The sequence below is a fragment of the Argentina silus genome, assembly GCF_951799395.1.
Source record: "Argentina silus genome assembly, chromosome: 6".
Classification (NCBI taxonomy): Eukaryota; Metazoa; Chordata; class Actinopteri; order Argentiniformes; family Argentinidae; genus Argentina; species Argentina silus.
In genome coordinates, this window is record NC_139660.1 from 19,700,905 (window position 1) to 19,720,818 (window position 19,914).

At 46.8% G+C, this 19,914-nt stretch overlaps 2 protein-coding genes across 2 annotated transcripts in view; one reads left to right on the forward strand and one right to left on the reverse strand.

The window, feature by feature from the left end:
- Positions 1-6,207, forward strand: part of gpc1a (glypican 1a) — a 29,607-nt gene extending 23,400 nt beyond the window's left edge. Inside the window, exons 8-9 of the mRNA XM_083672518.1 lie at positions 3,828-4,003; positions 4,386-6,207. Coding sequence (XP_083528644.1) covers positions 3,828-4,003; positions 4,386-4,591 — 382 coding nt within the window. The 3' untranslated portion in view covers positions 4,592-6,207. The remainder of the gene's footprint in view (positions 1-3,827; positions 4,004-4,385) is intronic.
- Positions 6,208-7,461: 1,254 nt separating this feature from the next.
- ankmy1 (ankyrin repeat and MYND domain containing 1) lies at positions 7,462-19,698 on the reverse strand (the record flags this gene model as incomplete). The annotated part of the gene is made up of 20 exons (XM_083672358.1): positions 7,462-7,622; positions 8,407-8,508; positions 9,193-9,258; positions 9,927-10,081; positions 10,808-10,846; positions 11,056-11,212; positions 12,511-12,676; positions 13,105-13,218; positions 13,410-13,541; positions 13,898-14,005; positions 14,478-14,627; positions 15,032-15,172; positions 15,580-15,751; positions 16,411-16,625; positions 16,788-17,009; positions 17,177-17,353; positions 17,627-17,843; positions 18,198-18,649; positions 19,199-19,345; positions 19,498-19,698. 20 exons carry the CDS (start codon positions 19,696-19,698, stop codon positions 7,462-7,464), a joined length of 3,294 nt encoding a protein of 1,097 aa, XP_083528484.1.
- Between the last annotated feature and the right edge of the window lie 216 nt (positions 19,699-19,914).

A 19,914-nucleotide genomic window follows, 5' to 3' on the forward strand; every position in this document is an offset into this window, starting at 1 on the left:
CTTTCTAACAATGTCTATAGATAAAGGGGATGTAATTGAACAAAAAACTATGAAAATGTAACTTTGTAATCATTTATTTAACGAAAAATTAACAATAATGCCAATTCCTACTGAGGAAAAAGTTAGGACACCCTATGCCCTAATAGCTAGTATTGCCCCCCTTGGCTGAAATAACCTCAATTAGACATTTCTTATAACTGTCTACAGGTCTCTGACATCAATTGGGAGAAAGTTTTTCCCACTCCTCCTTGCAGAATTCTTTCAGCTGTGTGATGTTCGAGGGGTGTCTTGCATGCACAGCCAGTTTCAAATCAATCCACAGCATCTCAATAAGATTAAGATCCGGGCTTTGACTTGACCATTCCAGAACTCTCAATTTATTTTTCTTGAGCCATTCCTTGGTAGATTTACTGGAATGTTTTGGGTCATTGTCATGTTGCATGGTCCACATCTGCTTCAGCTTCAACTGTCGAACAGATGGTCTCACATTTTCCTCAAGCACCCTCTGATACAATACAAAATTCATAGTGGATTCTATGATGGTGAGCTGACCAGGCCCTGCTGCAGAAAAGCAGCCCCAAACCATGACATTTCCACCCCCATGCTTCACAGTTGGTATGAGGTTCTTGTTCTCAAATGCTGTCTTGGTTTTGCGCCAAACATGTTTACTCTTACTGTGCCCAAATAGTTCAACTTTGGATTCATCTGTCCAAAGCACATTGTTCCAGAAGTTCTGGTCTTTCTCTAGGTGTTCTCTGGCAAACTTTAGTCTTGCCCTGATGGTTTTTTTTGACAGCAGGGGTTTCCTCCTTGCACACCTCCCATGTAATGCAAACTTGTTCAGTCTCTTTCTTATGGTGGATGCATGTACTTTGACATCAATTGTGGCAAGAGATACCTGTAGGTCTCGTGATGACATTCTGGGATTGTTGGAGACTTCTTTAAGCATCTTTCGGTCAGCTCTTATGCTGAACTTGCTTGGGCGGCCTGACCTGGCCATGTTGGTGGTGGTTTTAAATGTTCTCCACTTGTAAATTATTTTCCGGACAGTGGAATGGCCAATTTCGAATAGTTTGGAGATCTTTTTATATCCCTTCCCAGACTCATATGCATCTACAATTTTTCTTCTGAAGGCCTCAGAGAGCTCTTTTGATCTCGCCATGGTGATGCAACTCACTTCAACAATCAAGAGCAAACCAAACTAAATATCTGAGGTTTAAATAGGACAGGCTCCTCCAAAATCCTCTGTAACGCTGTTCTAATCATTTGCACCTGATGTGGTGCTCTTTATTATAATTTTAGGCATTTTAAGTGGAACTAAATGTGGGGGTGTCCTAACTTTTTCCTCACAAGAAGATTGCATTTCTATTAATTACATTTTACCAATCATTTTTTAAATAATTTGTTTCAGTTGTATTTGTTTAGTTATATTACCTCAATTTTTCAATATTGTTCAAATGAATATCAAATGTCCATATGTTTGAATATGTTGAAGAAGACAAAGGTTTTCATAGGGTGTCCTAATTTTTTCTCATGACTGTATATATTATAACAGTTCTCATCTGTTATCAGGGGGATGCTACTCCCTCTTTTTCAGATTACGTCCCTCCATGCTTTCAGATTGAATTCTGAAGAATAATTCTGAACCAGACCTCTCCATGACATCACAGCATGTGCTCCAACCATGATGTCATGCCGTATCATCCCATTACATTTGATTACGATATTGTCTTTCAGCTTGTTTACAAAAAAAAGGAGGGAGGGAGTCTAATAGGATAACAGAATTGAAGCACAGGCTTATTTCGATCTGGATTAATAAAACAAATAATGCTTTTAATGCCCCCCAGTGAATCCCCATAGCGTTCTGGATCCAAGCCTAAAATGGCCCTCCCCCTCCCACTCCCCTCCTCCCCCCCTCTCCTCCCCTCCCTTCTCCCTCCCACTCCCCTCCCCTCCCCTCCCCCTTGCACTCCCCTACCCTCCCCTACCCTCCCCTCCCCTCCCTTCCCCCTCCCACTCCCCTCCCCTCCCCTCCCCTCCCTTCCCTTCTCCCTCCCCCTCCCACTCCCCTCCCCTCCCCTCCCCCCCTCCCACCCCCTCCCTTCCCCTCCCCCCAGCCCTCTTTCATGCTATTACAGTGAATTGATTATTGAGCAGTTTACCTCCATTTCTGCCGTGCCACAACTTCTCTTATTGGATAGAGATTGGACAATCTGATTTACTGTGAGCCGTTGACTCTGAGTTATGTGACAGACTACGTCATAAAATATAAATGTATTTGTGGCTACGTGGGTGTGTGTAAGAACGTTTCCAGCAGCATTGGCCGATGATTTAAAATGTGTGTGTGTGTGTGTGTGTGTGTCTGTGTCTGTGTGTGTGTGTGTGTGTGGGTGTGGGTGTGTGTGTGCGCGTGCGTGGATGCTTGTGTGTGTCTGTGTGTGCATGTGTGTGTGTGTGTGTGTGTGTGTGTGTATGTTCTGCTGAAGTATTGAAATATATGACGGGTCATGTCATAAAAATGCATTTGGTAAGCAATGGGTCATTAATAATGCATGTTTAGCTGGGTGTGCTGTTCGCCCGGCCGTAAGCAGAAACTGATATGAGTGATTTACAGATTTGAACAGGTATCAAATGTAGCTCCTCTGGCTAACTGTATGCAGTCTGTGTGTGTGTTTTCGTGTGAGTAACGGTGCATGTGTGTGTCTGTGTGTGTGTGTGTGTGTGTGTGTGTGTGTGTGTGTGTGTGCGTGCGTGTGTGTGTGTGTGTGTGCGTGCGTGTGTGTGTGTGTGCGCGTGTGTGTGTGTGTGTGTGTGTGTGTGTGTGTGTGTGCTTGTGTGTGTGTGCGCGTGTGTGTGCGCGTGTGGTTTTCCATCCCAATACTGTGACCACAGCTATTGAATCCAGTGGTGGAAACGGCTCAGAGAGCCCAAAGAAAGATATAAAAGAGAGTGAGAGAAAAGAGTAGGAGAGAGGAGGGGAAGATGGATCCAGACACTGAAATAATTGGTTGAAGAAATGACAACTGACAAAATCAATAGTTACTTTCGTGATCTCCTGAAGGAAAATACATTTGCAACAAAAACTCTTAAATTGAACAAGGCTAACCGTATATTTCTACGATCGATCTGTTTCCATAAGCTTGCTGGCTGGGTTGAATGAATGGGCAACAGGGGATTTGTGTATGTGTGTGTATACAGCACAGTACAGTATTTAATGGCTTTACTATATACGGTTGGTGTATTCAGTAAACCCCTGAGTGCACAATGAATTTCCCTACTGGGACAATAAAGTGATTGATTGAGACTAGGGGAGACTAGGGGAGACTAGGGGAGACTAGGGGAGGTTAGGGGAGACTAGGGGAGACTAGGGGAGGTTAGGGGAGGCTAGGGGAGGCTAGGGGAGACTAGGGGAGGTTAGGGGAGGCTAGGGGAGGCTAGGGGAGGCTAGGGGAGGTTAGGGGAGACATGGGGACGCTAGGGGAGGCTAGGGGAGGCTAGGGGAGACTAGGGGAGGTTAGGGGAGATGAGGGGAGACTAGGGGAGACTAGGAGAGACTATGGGAGACCATGGGAGACTAGGGGATTCTAGGGGATTCTAAGGGAGACTATGGGAGGTTGATAGTTATTGGATGTACAGTAGTGAATGTTGATTGTGTGGTCAGCAGTGACCACCCTCTCTCTGTGTCTGTCTGTCTCAGGTACCCTACCTCAGGTAATGGTTACTCAAGGTAGTGAAGTGTTGATAGCAGTTCTAAACCTCTCTCTCTTTCTCTCTCTCTCTCTCTCTCTCTCTCTCTCTCTCTCTCTCTCTCTCTCTGTCTACCTCAGGTATCTCCCAGAGGTGATGGGTGACGGCCTGGCCAGCCAGATCAACAACCCCGAGGTGGACATTGACATCACCAAGCCAGACATGACTATACGCCAACAGATCATGCAGCTGAAGATCATGACCAACCGACTGAGGAACGCCCTCAACGGCAATGACGTGGACTTCCAGGACGCCAGTGAGCAAGGGAGAGAGGGCGGGATGAATATGTGTCGTACAAGGGGAGGCTGGTGGAGGTAGAAATCGGAGGACGGGCTCATTGTAATGCATGGAATCCATTCCTCATTCCATTCCATGCATTACAATGAGTCGGTCCTCTGATGTCTACCTCCACTAGCCTCAACTGGTGTTGTGAGTGATAGAGGCACCAGAGTGTGTGAGGTCACTGGGTTAATGGGGGTCAGAGGTTATGTAGAGGGTCTAGGACAGAGGTTCCCAAACTTTTTTGTCTCGGGACCCCAAATTCACAGCATGAAAAAAGCATCAGCCATCAGCTTGATCTCATTCATTTCCTTATTCCTCATGTTCCTCACTTCCTCTCTCCTCTCTCCCGTCCCCAGGTGATGACGTCAGCGGATCGGGAAGTGGAATGTGCATGGGTGACTCCTGTGCCCGTAGCGGGCCTCGTGTGATTGGTTCTAAGACGGACCGCCCCAGATACGCCTACCCACCAGAGAACAAGAAGGTCAAAGCATCAGGAAGCCAGACCCGCCCCTGCGTCCTCCTCCTGCTGCTCCCATTGGTCACACCGCTCCTCAGGCGGTAATGAACGGGCTCGGCCTCCAATCAGACTGTGTTTTGGAGTGAGACTGAGGCGGGGGTTAAAAAAGAAGAAGGGGGTGGGATGGGAGGGTGACTTTGCCAAAAAAAAAGGAAGGGACTGTCAATGAATGAATGAATGAATGAACGAATGAATTGACTATCTTTTATTTTGGATGTCAGAGACAAGAAGAAAATTCATATTCCTTGTTTTTTGTAAGTTTTGTTTAAATGACAAGTAGAGCTGGCCTTTGGCTTATTTTGATTGTTCTCGTTCTATGCTTGAATGGGGAAGATGGATGGACGACGCACATACATGCTAGACGCCATTTTGGATGGCACGAAAACTCTTCTTGACAATACCATTCTGATATAACGTTAACGTAAAACGCAAACCTTGTTGCAATGTTCTAAAAATGCCAATACCTTCACAGTGATGTTGTGGGAACCATAGAACTAGAATTAGAACGAATGAATGAATGAATTGTATGGTTCTATGGTTGGAACACTGTGAACACTGAGAGATCTAGTTTGGTGCATATCTGTCTGCAGTATGCTACGCCCAAGCATTTGTTTTCCATCTCAAGGAATATTGGATCTGTTTAACTCAAAGGAATGGTTTCTTTACAGTTTCGATATACTCTGACAACTATAGCACATAATCACAACATTATTGAACGACTTCACGTGGAAGATTGCATGTACAGTACAGTGAGAAGGCTTACGGTACATTATAACAGTATAAGCCAGTGGAGGCTGGCGGAGGTAGGAATCGGAGGACGGGCTCATTGTAATGCATGGAATGGAATGAGGAATGAGGTATCAAACACACGGTATCAAATGGTGTCAAACACATTTCCTCATTCCGTTCCGTGCGTTACAATGAGCCCGTCTTCCGATTTCTACCTCCGCCAGCCTCCCCTGGGTGCAGTATAACAGTAGAGGCCGACCCCCTGTCTGCCAGAGAAGACCTAGAGAGAGCAGCCTCTCTCAGTGTAGGCCCATACACCTCTATGTGCCTCTGATGTTCATTCATTTCTCCATCTGGTCAATCGTATGGCTACTTCTCTTATAACAGTCAGGTGATGCACAACTCAGCAAGTATTCTATGGGCAGCCGATACCATGATACACACGCACACGCATGCACGCACACACACACACGCTGACGCACACACACACACACACACACACACACGCACACACACACACACACATTTTTGAGGTTGGTTAGTATTGTTCTACAGGGCTCACTGACTCTGAAGATCTGTCTTAGCTACCTTCAAAACAAGAGAGAAGAGAGGGGCACCTTTTTTTGTATATATTTCCTACTTCTTGTAATATAATGTCATCTATGGTCATGGAGCCAAGCAGCGGGGGCCGGGGGTCTGAACCTTCCCCACCCCATCACCTGAGCTGACCCAGGCTCTGTCTGGACTGTGGGGATGCCTTGACCAAAACGCCCAACGTTGTCCAAGCGTTGCCCAGACGTTGTTCCAACGTTGTGGAGCACAGTGATGTTGTTGTTGGAGCTGGTTGGTAGGCACACGCAGGGGGAGAGCCTGTGTGTGTGTGTGTGTTCAGTTACAGTTTGTCTTAGCAGAGAATAAAGATGGTTGTTGTAGTGGAATGTTGTGTATCACTTGTCAGTGATTGGATGAAACGTTGGGGTGAGGTAAATAAGACATGACAGTATGTGGATGTTATAATAGAAGATCTTGCTACACAATGAAAGTGTGTGCGTGTGAGGTGACATGGAAGCCTTCCCCTAGGCTGGTGGAGGTAGAAATCGGAGGATGGGCTCAAACGTGTGTTTGATACCATACCCTATTACGTTCCATGCGTTACAATGCGTTCCCGTCCCGGAAGGATGTTCCCCCTGACTTCCCCTGCTCTGTTGGCTGCTGGTCCTAAACTCTTCATTTAAACCCTGGTTCTAAACTCTTCATTTAAACCCTGGTTCTAAAATCTTCATTTAAACCCTGGTTCTAAGCTCTTCATTTAAACCCTGGTTCTAAGCCAACACCGGACCGTTCTGCCCTGGCAGGGAGCGAGCGCTGATCAATCAATGAGCAGCCTCTCTACTCATCACACAGCGAATCAGCACATGGAAAAATCAATGGGACAGAAGCACCATGGTAAAGTGCTGATTGATTGGGAAACGGATACAGGGTGACTGATTACCATAAAAGTGTGTGTGTGTGTGTGTGTTTGTGTTATGTACAGTATGTGTGTGTGTGTATGTGTGTGTGTGTGAGTGTGCGTGTGTGTTATGTACAGTATGTGTGTGTGTGTGTGTGAGTGAGTGAGTGTGAGAGACAGAGAGTGTGAGAGTGTGTGTGTGTGTGTGTGTGTCAGGGTGTGAAAGAGTGTGTGAAAGAATGTATGGATGTAAATCAGGTGGGTTCGAACTAAGGGCTTGATTGTTCTAGCATTCAAATACACAGAGCCATACAGCTCAGAGCTCTGTCTGAATCTGGGCATTATTACAATGTGCCAATCTGAACATGTGCCGGCATGTTTGGTTTTTTATGTCTCTTTTGTTTAATCTAATTCCCTGCAGAGGTTTTTTTGGTTGGTTGGTTTTCCCACTGTTTCCTTGTGTCAGCTATTATACAAGTGGTGACATTTAAAGATAAATGTCGTATTTGACATTTCACCAGTAACCAGATAACCCCTACCCCTCCTCTCTACGACACAGACACAGACACACACACACATACACACACACACACACACACACACACACACACACACACACACACATCATGATATCCAATCAAATCAGCATACTTCACAGACAGGTTTGTAGATAAATATTCCCAAAGTGCTTTAATAACCAAGCCAGTGTCTCTATCAGTACCAGGAACAGTCAGAGTCAGACGAAGCTGTAGTTCTCCTTCAGGTAGAGGTGGCTCTCAGAGACCTTCTGTGCCAGGCTGAACTGGCCATGCCCCGGTTTGGCCCCGGCTCCAGAGTGGCCCCGTCCGTGCTCTGAAGCTCCGCCTACATCACCGCTCTTGGACTTTATGGCTTTACCTACTGATACGGACACACACAGACACACACAGACACAGACACACACAGACAAAGACACACACAGACACAGACACACACAGACAAAGACACACACAGACACAGACACAGACACACACAGACACAGCCATGTTTAGTACCACATCTCCTACCATAAAAACAGAATCAATATTCCATGATGGGTGTACTGGCAGCCATGTTTTGGTGTACCATTTGGAAGTTACAGTCAAATTACTTAGCTTAGTTTTTGTTGGGGAAAAAAAACACATTTACAATGTAAGAAAATTGGACATTAAATTACATGGGGTATAAGAACTGAAGTCACATTATACTGCCTTCATTCTGTGTTCTACACATGCAGTGATAATGATTACCATGGCAATGACGTATTACAATTCCATGTCAGCCATCTTTTGGTTGTACTAGCCAAGTAGTCTTGGTTCTGAGGGACTATGTCTGTTCTACTCATTCTATTTACTATTACATTCTATTTATACTCTACATTCTATTTATACTTCCTTACGAGGCACTCAGTGCCATACTGAAGCCTACTGTATATTATTCATACATATCACATCATAGAGCTGTCTCTCTGTCCTCCCTGGAGCACTCTGAGCTACTCTACTTCCTCTCAGACTTTGACCCCAGGGAACACAGCTACGGTCTGCTTCATTTAGCTTTCCTGGCACTTGTACAGATCCACAACTGCACCTCTCACTCAACCAGCTGGCTAAACCAAGTGCACCTCCAGGTCTACTGTCCTACAGTACATGTCCTACTCTCCTACCGGGCTTCATATCTCGGCTCAGCTTCTCCTCGATCCTCTCTAGCTTCAGGTGCACCTTCATCTGCTCTATCAGAGACGCATTGGTGATCTTCATGGAGATTCCTGCAGACAGGTAGGCAGGTAGGCACATAGTCTTCCATAGTCTACCTACTAGCCTGGTTTACTTCAGGTACTTTAGGCCCAGATTACTTTAGGTACAGACAGGCAGGTAGGCCAGGGGGGAGACAGTATTATAATACAGCCTGGGAATGGGGCTGCCTACCCACAGTCTACCTCAGTAGAGGCTGGAAGAGGTAGTAATCGGAGGACAGGCTCATTGTGATTCATGGAATGGAATGAGGAACGGTATCAAACACGTGTGGAACGCATGTGAGGACACATGTGTTTGATACCATTCCTGATGCCATTCCATGCATTACAATGAGCCCAACCTCCGATTTCTACCTCCACCAGCCTCCCCTGGTCTACTTATCCTCTGATGCACACCTTTCATACAGGCCACTAAGGTACTAAGGTAAAGTAAGCTAAGTAGATAGGGTCTTTTTATCCGGTCTAAATGGTTACATACACTATTATACCTTCCCATTAATCCTGTATATTGTACATATGCATTAATATATAATTCACACTTATTCTTATTCACAATAATGTATAATCTAATCTAACCTCATCTAATTTAATGACACACAGACACCAAATCAAAGATAGACCCCCTCCTCCTGCTGTCTGGTGCTGGTCCCTGTTATATCCCTGTTATATTCTGTGTTACTCCATGCTTGACCTTACTCCTGGACATGGCTGTGCTCTCTCCTTTCTTCTCCTGACCCGGAGTCTGTTCACTGTAGTTGACCCCTGTAAGGAACCCACACAGGACACGCTGTATGAGCCACCAGCCCCACCTGGTCTTATTCTACTCTAAACATGCGTGTGGACACCTTTTGCAGACATGCAGAATGCCTATATAACGCCATGTTAAACTGAGTGTGTTCAGTGCAGTGAGAGTGCCATCTAGTGGTAGTAGCTGGTAAAGGCATTGAAAACGTACGTCTCTGGGTGAGTGTGTGTACAGCAAGTAATTAACAACAAAACTTGATTTTAACTAGATACGCTTAAACTAGATTACGTCAAACAGGTGAAACAGTATTTCTATTTAGATACTGTAACCATGGGGTATTTGTAATACCATCTAATCAACACTCTCAATCTTACAAGGGTTCTATCGTCAAGACAGGAACGCACTCTGGTTTAATCAAACTGTTGGACAACTTGACACTTTGGTCGTGGCTGATGTTTAGGATCAATATGAGTCATTGTACGGAAGCGTCTTATGGTGGATATGAATTTAACAAATGACACATAGGGGTGTGACAAAGTTTAGTTGAACTTTCTGCTCTGTGCTACAGGGGGGCTCGGGGGTGAGTCTGTGTGAGGGGGGAGGGTGTGTGGTCAGGTTTAGTTCTTTCTGGCCTGTGCTAGGAGGGGCTTGGTGGTGAGTCGGGGGGCGAGGCTGTCCTTCCGACCTGCCACGCGTACGCACTCCTCCTTGTGCCGGTCGTTCCAGGCCTTCATCTTACAGGTCTTGCTGCAGTAGAACACCTCATGACAGCGGCTGCACGCGATCAGGACCACGCCCACCGAGCGCCCGCACTGGTAACAGTACTTAAACAGAGGCTTCCTGGAGAGAGAGAGAGACAGAGAGAGAGAGAGAGAGAGAGAGAGAGAGAGAGACAGAGAGAGAGACAGAGAGAGAGACAGAGAGACAGAGAGAGTGTGTTTCTCTGTGGCTCAGTTTGGTACAGCATGGCGCTAACAACTCTTAGGTTGTGGGTTCGATTCCTGCTGGGACCATATATACTGAAAAATGTATGCACTCACTGCAATGTAAGTCGCTTTGGATAAAAGCGTCTTACAATGCATTACATTAAATATATATATATAAGAGAGATACTGTACAGTATATACACACATAAGATACCATGGAGCAACGGCCACACTGGCAACAGTAGCCTTAAAGGTAGACTCTGGGATATGATGTCGTGGCCGTAAAAACAGAGCAATTTTCATCAAAGATGAAGATCGTAACGAACGAGAGCGTCCATTTGTTTCACTGCCCTCTGACATAAGATGGCAGAGCGCTTGCAACTCTCTCTGGTCTGTTGCATCTCTGGCAGTGCCACCCTGTACCATACAGATAGTACACACAGTAGCCTACACATCAGATACCACTGACACATTGGGGTAATATCCAACAACAACATTAGTATTGTTATACAGGCAGCTAACGCGTCATAACAATGAGTTTGCTGCCACCTAGTGGGTAAACATCTCACTACAGCCTTACAATGAGTTTCTTATTTAGGTAATGTCTGAAATGCGGTTGAATAAAGGAGAGTCTAGTCACCTGACAATCGGGGCCTTGGTCTCCCATTTACTGCCCCGTCTGAAATGGGAGGAACGTGAATAATCAAGAAGAAGAAATGAGTGTAAGTTGAATGGTCAGTGGGGACTGGCTTGTGCTTGTGCTTGTGTAAGTGGTCTTGTCTCCGCGTGTGTTAGTGAAGTGTGTAGTGTTAGTAGTCTGGGTGTGTAGTGTAGTGTGTAGCGTGTAGTGCGAAGTGTAAAGTGTGTAATGAGTAGTGTGTATGGTACCTCTGCTCCAGGTGAGGCTGTGTGTTAGCTCTCTGCTCTAGCTGATGCAGAGACTCAGTGCTGGGCTGCTCCTCAGGGAGGGTCACCCTGGCACCCTTAGCTCTGGGCGGAGTGGCCCCTGCTCCAGTGTACACAAACTTATCTGTGGGACTCACACCTGCCATACACACACACGCACGCGCACACACACACACACACAGGTGTACAGTGCAGACCAAACACCTGCAGTACATATTTTCAGAGCATTGTCCTGGGGTCACACACACTTCCTGAAACACACGCACACGCACACACAGTGTTGGGGAGTAGTTCCACTACATGTAGCTCAACTATTAGTTTAAGTACATTTTGCTGTAGCTTGGTGGTAGTTGAACTAAATCTTAACAGTTTCAGTAGTTAACTACCTTCTTTTTTTTTTGCCACGTAGAGAACTACTGTCACTACTCATCAAAAATAAATAAGAATTTCATTATTATTCCAGCCCGTTGACTTCAACCTGTTCTACCACTTGGTTGCGCCTGACTCTCTCTCCTCTCTCCACTCTCGTATATTTAACTCAGCTGCGCGCCTTCTTCTGTAACACACCAACTGTTATGTGTCGCAGGACAGTATGGACCAGGACACAGAAACACCGTACTTAAGCAAATTTATAAAAAAAACTAACCACTTCCACCGAAAAGACTTATGTGTTCACATGTGAGCTGCGCAAACCCAAAGTTAATAAACTTTCCACAGCAAAGACGTCGAACACAAGCTTAAGAACACGTGTCAAGGTGAGTTTGTTAGCTACCTAGCTAGCTAGCTGCCCAGTACAGTTGACGTCTGGCTAGCCTAGCAAGCTCGCTATCTTAGCTAGCTAAATGTCAGCGTCATTTAGACTCAAATGGCAAACGTTAGCTAATGGAATAAGCTTTGCAATATTTGGATGAGAGTTGGTAGTCTCACCTAGATTATCTATAATTCTTAAATGGATTAGAAATATACATAAACACGTCTCTGGAACTGAATGTATTGTAGGAATAAATTGCTAATAAGGAGCTATTGTGTACAGCTAGCTTTAATGGTGGTTAGCGAGCAGCAAGATGATCTACTTCTACAAAGACTTGTTTCCAGTGTCCCTGTCTGTTGCATGTGGGCAGCATTTGTTATTGGCCTAGAAACATGTTCTATAAAGTGTTTCGACAGTTGGCCTCTTTGAGTAATAAATGACACATCCTGTTAACATTCGACTCCAGAGTGATCTGTTCTTGCAGTCGTGTTTCTTAATTTTGTATTATTTCATGGAGAGGTTTTGATGTATTGAACTACTTTTTCTTTGTTTGACAAACAATGTTTCTCTTAAGGGTAGTTTTGGTGGAGTTTAACTTAAATTGTAAAGTAATTGGTAATCTTGTTAACTACTTTTTCTGAGTAGCTTCCCCAACACTTCGCGCGCGCGCACACACACACACTCACTGTTGATGCCCTGGCCCTGCTCCCTGTCAATGCGCTGCCGTTCCATCCTGACAGCCGCTTGGCGCAGTAGATCTCCCATCAGGCCTAGCATCTGTCTGCGGGCATTGTAGGCCTCCCGCTCCCGCTGGTTCAGGGTGTGGTAGGGCGTGTGGGCGATGCGCCAGTCCTGGGAGGGGGGGGGGGAGGAGGAGAGGGGTGTGGGCGAAGGAAGTCACCCCCTCTGTACCAGTGGATGCCGGTGGAGGCAGAAATGGGAGGGCGGGCTCATTGTAATGCAATTTGATACTATTCCTTATTCCATTCCAAGCATTACAATGAGCCCGTCCTCCGATTTCTACCTCCACCAGCCTCCCCTGGTCTGCACAGCTCCTCTCAGGTCACCTGCCCTTAACATGGATCCATATGATAAGTGATGCATTCTGAGACAGAAACGCTCATAGAAATATTTCAGACAGTGGAAGTTCTGTTTCTGACTGAGGGAATCAGGTTTGGGGTTATTGACAGGCGGTGTTGGTATTTGGTGACCCATTAGGTGCCAAGCGACCCATAATGGGCGTAGTGTTGACCAGGTGATGCCTACTGGTTTAGTGTTACCTGGTGGAAGGCGTAGTGGGCATAGTCTACAGCGGTGCCCACGGCAAACCTGCGGCCCTCACCCACCACCACGGGCATCAGGATGTTGGCACCAGCCTTCATCAGCTTCTCCAGCTAGATAAAACACAAACATCAGTGTGTGTGTCTGTGTACAGTGTTCCATACAGGTGTGCGTGTGTGTGCGCTTCTGTACATTATTCCATACAGGTGTGTGTGTGTGTGTTTACAGTGTTCCATACAGTTGTGTGCGTGTATACAGTGTTCCATACAGGTGTGTGTATCTGTGTGTGTGGGTGTAAAGTTACCAGCTTGGTCCTGTTGCGGGGGTGCGCCCCACAGTCGTAGCTGATGTTGGTCATGGCACAGAGGGCACTGCCCACGCGGCGGGTCAGGGGCAGGTTGGGGTCCGCACCCCCTGCCAGGAGCTCATCCACCGCCTGAGAAGGGGGGGGAGGGGTAATTACATCAGAGAGAAGTCAATGAACAAGAGAGATAAAAGGGGTGCATTCCAATAGTCTATACTGGCTTCCTGCTCTCCTCTACAAGAGATGGATGGTTAAAGGTACAGTTCAAGTTTTTTTATGTTTTATTTTTAGTGTTTTTTCGGTCATATTTCCATTCTTGAGCTTTCTCTGGCTGGCTCGGGGGCTAGCATTTATCCATACCAGTGTCTGGATGAGCCTCCAACACTCCCAAGTATGTGGAAAATTAGATCTAACATTGAAAAACCTGAACTATCCCTTTAAAGCAAGTGGGTTCATTATATCTGAGATCTAGGATTGTGGGCACAAACCAGGTCGTTGCCGCTGGCGATAGCCAGAGAGAGGGGGGAGTGGCCGCTCCACAGGAGGTTGGTGCTGGCCTTGTGGGACAGCAGCAGAGACACCACCTCCCTGGCATTCTGAAATACACAGGACAAACATACACACTATTATATATCCCTTGTTTTTTATTTATATACTTTTTTTTTTATGAATCAATGACAATGTACAATACAATAATGTGACAATACAGGATATAAGCTTACAGGTTAGTCAGGTATTACAATACTTATCAATTAGGGAAAAGGTGTAAGAAATATTAAATATTATAAGTTTTAGTTGCTTTACAATTCTAAGAATATTTCAGTGTTTCAATATATTGTTCAAAAACATTTTATATATACTGGACATTGAAGTTTAGTCTCTGGTATATCCCTAAATACATAGAGAGGAGACACACACTCATACACAGAAGTGTATAATGCTTTAGCCAACTTCTAGACAACATTGAACATGCCACAACAAGACATAACAGATAAGCATACATGATTAAGGCTTCATATGCATGTTATAATGCATTATATCATGTCTGTTGGTTTGTTGGCCACTCACAGTGTAGTCGCTGTCCCTCTGACAGGCCACGTGTAGGGGTGTCCTGCCCCCCTCTGCGGGGGGGTCCTTGGGGGCCGTGTAGAACTGGGCGGGGGGGCCGGATGAGGTGGAAGACTTGTTGCCAAAGCCAGCCTGAGGCTCCACAGTGTTCTATGGGGGAGGTGGCGGGGAAGTTGAGTGTTACATTGGTATCAATTAAAAATGTGAAAAGATAACAAAACAGACAGGTTATGAATTTTGAAGCGGAGTGAGTCAACTCTTCACTCAGACTATGTCCAAAAACAACCCCTGGTCTGTTCGCCTGAGGGTCTTATAAACCTGAAAACATTCGATAGGTGTAAGCCAGGGGAGGCTGATGGAGGTAGAAATCAGAGGACGGGCTCATTGTAATGCAGGAATGGAATGAGGAATGGTATCAAACACACATGGTATCAACCCCCCCATCATCCTTATACTGATCCAATCATTCCTAGCTCTACACTACAAGTGTCTAGGGACTAAGGTTGTTTCAGGACAGGGCCTGACTGTCTCTGCTCCGGCTCCTCCACACTGACCTTGTCCAGCTCAAATATCTCCTGCTCATCCTGAGCCCTGACGTCAGAGTCCGCCATGGCGTGGAGAAGCAGCTCCGTGATCTTGGGACCCTCCGCCCCGGGCAGAGCGGCAGAGATGTGCAGCGGGTACAGGCCCTTTTGCTAGGGGGTCCAACAAATATTCACACAGTTATTTTCACAAACTACAATGAGTTTCCATCTGGGGGGAGTGTGTTTGTGGATGTAGTTTTTGAAAATCAATGAATTCAATATTTGTTTTACCCCCAATGACATGACAGGGGGTAATTTCCTAACAACCTTTTCTCTTATCTTTTTGACTAGAATTTGTACACACTGGTATGGTGCTGGAGACAATGATTGTGATGTTAAAAATGTATGAAGTGTCCCTTTAAGAAGAGGAAGAGGAGAATAGGAGGGGGAGGAAGAAAAGTAAGGAGAAAGTGAGGAAGAGGAGTGTGAGGAGAAACCTGATGAGGAAGAGGAGTGTGAGAGGAAGAGGAGCCTGATGAGGAAGGTGGGAGTGAGAGCAGGTGATAGGCCCAGCCCACCTCTGAGGGGAGGGGCATGTCTGTGCGAGCGCCACACTCCAGCAGGCATCTGACAGCCTGGATGTGGCCGGCCTTGATGGCCAGGAACAGGACGGGCATGGGGACCCTGGAGGCGTTGGGGTCGGCCCCCCGGTCCAGCAGCAGCTTCATGGTGGCCCACTTGCCTCTGTGCCTGCTCACACATACACACATAATGTACACACGCGTGTTTGATACCATTCCTCATTCCATTCCATGCATTACAATAAGCCTGTCTTCCGATTTCTACCTCCACCAGCCTCCCCTGGCCTCTGTCGGCTTCATCATTATGTTACTAGGCAGCATTTTAGTTAGTCTAGTGGATGATTACATAGGAGCCCCTGTGCCTGGGCAGTGAGGCATGAGAGCTCATCAACACTTCCAGCTTCAAATCAGCTTTATCAGCAAGTCACAGTTGGTGGCTGCAAAAACAGTTTTATGCTTTTTAATATGTGTTGATCGACAAATCGTCGCTCAACAAAAAATGTGTGGCTCGCTTGTCATAGACGATCTGACGGCGTCAGCGACATAAGAAAGTTCAAAAGTGTCGACTCCACGTCATTTCTGTTGATCGCCAAAGCATAAATTAACCTTAAGACACTGATAAATGAAGGTGATTTCTAGTTTGAGTGACATGGTATTGTACGGGCTGTAACAGCTGCATGTACACTCACCCAGCACTTTCTTAGGAACACTACTAATACTGGGTAGGGCCTCTCTTTGCTCTTTATTAGGACCACTATACTAATACTGGGTAGAGCCTCCCTTTGCTCTCAAAACAGATCCCTATACTATATGAATCAATCAACTCACTCCGTCTTCATCAGCGCCATTTTGCGGACGGTCTCCTGCGTGTCGGTGGGCAGTACCAGGCCCGAGCTGCTCATGGCCTCCGCCGTCCGCTGCATCACTTCCTCCGTGACCAGGATAGGGAAGCTGGCGACGGAGCGGGCTGAGTCGAAGGCGGGGTCGTCGGCTGCGCTGCCCCTCCTCCCTTCCCCACCCCTGCTCTCCCGGCGTTGGCCTGGCTTCACGCCGTTGTCCCAGGGCACCGTGCCCACCTCGATGTTGCCATCTAGCACCTGGATGGAGCTCTCTTCTCCCTCCTCTCCTTCCTCCCCCTCCTCCCTCTCTTCTCTCTCCCATCTCTCCTGCTCCTCCTCTCTCTCCCTCTCCTCTCGGTCCAGTGCTTCCTGCTCATCCCGGAGGTGCTGGTCATCGTCCGTCTGGTCCTCATCGTCCTCTTCTTCCACTGGCTCTTCACTGTCCTGGTACTGGACTGACTGGGAAACCTCCTCCTCAGACTGGTTGATCTGGTCATCTTGAGCGTTCTGGTCAGCCTGGTTGATGTTGGGCTGGTCAGGCTGGTCAGGTAGTTTGGTGTTCACCAAGGGAGACAGGGCCTTGCAAACCTGCACAACACACCACAGACTGCACAACACACCACAGACATATCCCAAAAGTTGACAGATAAAATCAAAATGAAGATCCAGATCCAGACCTGTGCTTCAGGCAGGGCCTGAGGAGACTAGATGGGGTAGTAGGTAGGGTACCTGTAGTTGTTGTTGTTGTTGTTTACCTGTGACTTGGGCAGGGTCTTCTGAGGTACCCTCTCAGCTATGGTGTGGTGTAAAGACTGGATGGGGTAGTACAGGACGTTGCAGACGGCCAGAGCAGACATGCCCTCACAGTTGAGCTTGTTGATGTCTGCCCCACTGTCCAGCAAGAGGTGGATCACATCGTTGTGGCAGTTCACCTGTGGAGAGACAGCAGAACGTTCGTTTGGCTTATTGTGTTCAGGTTCGATGTGTGGGTGTGTTTGTTCTTTTGTATTGTTCAACCTCAATATTCTTCCTACTCATACAAGATTAAAAAACAACACAAATACAATGTTTTGGAAGAAACAGCTCAGCCTCATAATGCATTCTGCTGTACCTGTCGGCCCTAAGTGGTGTTATAACAGGTATAAGTCATCTCTGAGCTCCAGCTCTCGGCCCTGTCGTAGAGACACAACACCAGAGTCTCTTACCGTAGCTGCGATGAGAGCAGTGTGGCCCCGGGCGTCGCCCACATCAGGGTGCAGCTTGCCGTCCCTCAGGATGCGGTACACACTCTGGGGGTCTCCCAGCGAAGCCTCCTGGATCAGACGCTCCGAGTTGAGCTCCAGGGACCCCTTAGGGCCAAAGCGCTCCCTGTTGTCTGATAGTACAGCGTTCACGTCCCAGTCCAGGTTCTCAAACTCAAACCTGAAACACGGGGGGTTCCAACCATGAAACAATATTGCTGGAAAATCATCATTCTATCTGTGTGTTTCACCATCCATCATTCTCTCTTTTAACCATGTTTTAATCTTGCTTATACATTTTATTTAATCATTTTCATTGCCATTTTTCACATTGTATGAAATATGATGATAGTTTATCATCATATTTTCATCATCATCTACAGTATGTAGCCAGCAGGAGAGGCTGGTGGAGGTAGAAATCGGAGGACGGCTCATTGTAATGCATGGAACAGAATGAGAAAGGGTCAAACACACCAGGATTTCTACCTCCACCAGCCTCCCCTGGTAGCCAGTGAGTTAGTGGTTAGTGTCTGACCTGTGCTTGTGTATGTGAGCCTGCATGCGCTGCTGTAGTGGCAGGGCTGCGGAGGCGGAGGGGTCAGAGTCCGGCTGGTCACAGTCCTCCCCGAAGAACCTCAGGTCCAGCTCCCTCCGCAGACCCCAGGGGACCGGCAGGTGGTCCGAGTCCGTGGAGTAGCGCTCCATGTCTGGGGGCAGGATGAAGCGCTCATCCTGGAGCAGATCCTGGTACGGGGAGCGGAGAGGGTCCAGGGAAACCACTCTGGAGCCGGTCTGGGTCTGGGTCTGGGGGTCCCTCTTCAGGGTGATCCGGTTCCTGTGTTCAGGGAAGTCCTGCAGAGTGAAGCCCCCCTCCAGAGCAGTACACAGCCTCAGCAGACGCTCGCGGTGCCACAGACCCACGTCCTGACGCCCGTCTGGGTACGTCACCATGCCCGGCCCGAACCGCTCGTCTGCACGGTACAACCCCTGTGGAACGCAGGTCACGTGTTAGCCCTGGTATGGCTCCAGTCTTGAGTCCACAAAGACTAGCCATAACAGAGCTAACATGATGTATACCGCAGGGGAGGCTGGTGGAGGCAGACATCGGAGGATGGGCTTATTGTAATGCATGGAATGGAATGAAAAATGGTATCAAACAGGAGTGACTGACACCACTCCTAATTCCATTCCATGCATTAGAATGAGCCCAATCTGTTTGATGCCATTCCTCATTCCATTCCATGCATTACAATAAGTCTGTCCTTCGATTTCTACCTCCACCAGTATACCGGTAGACACTCATATCGTTCAGCAGAAAATGGACAGAACATAATGTTGAGATGGTAGAGAAGATAATACCTTATAGATTCCCAAAGGAAGAATGTGTGAATTGTTATGAGATAATAATCATAACAGTAGTAACAATAATTATTGATTGCATTTATATAGTGCCTTTCTAGACAACTCACCACATCACTACCATTGTGTAGCACCCACTAGATAGAGCCTGTATTGTCTACAGTCCTCATCTTTTACCTGAAAGGTGGACCCATCAGGGAACATCTGGAGCCCGTAACCCTCCTTGCGGTTCAGATAAAACTTGCCAACAAACTTGAACCCTCCTGGCCAGGAGTAAGATCCACTTCCATGACGATAATCTTTGTAGAATGAGCCTTCATAAAACTAGAACATAAAGTGACAAACCCATTTGATAGACCTATTATGAACTACTAAACACTGTTAAAAGGCCTGTTTTTACATACAAACATGATATATAAAAACAGTTTTTATACCCTAGGCCATTGAATAGGCTAAACGTCTGAAATTCAGCTTACCTCTCCGTTTGCCCAGGTGAAGATTCCTGTGCCATGTTTCAAATCATTATAAAAGTCTCCTTCATATTTGGATCCGTCAGACCATTCCTGGACGCCATGTCCATGTCTCTTCTCTGGCCCTTTAAATCCTATAGCTACGCGCACTCTACCTGGACCACATCCGACAGGTGCCTGCGACCCAACACCTGGGGACGTCGGCATTTTAATCTGAGCGTATTCCCTCTTTCGAATAGGCCACGGGGAAAATAGACAAACATTAAATCCTATTATGTAATCCTAAATGTTGCTTTCAAAACAAGTTGTCTGCCTAGAATATGCGTCGCTGTTTTTTCCGGATTGCTTGTCAGTGTAGGTTGCCTTGACAACCACAGAAGGGAGGTCGACTTTTCAATCATTCATAACTCGCCGCGGCGTCCG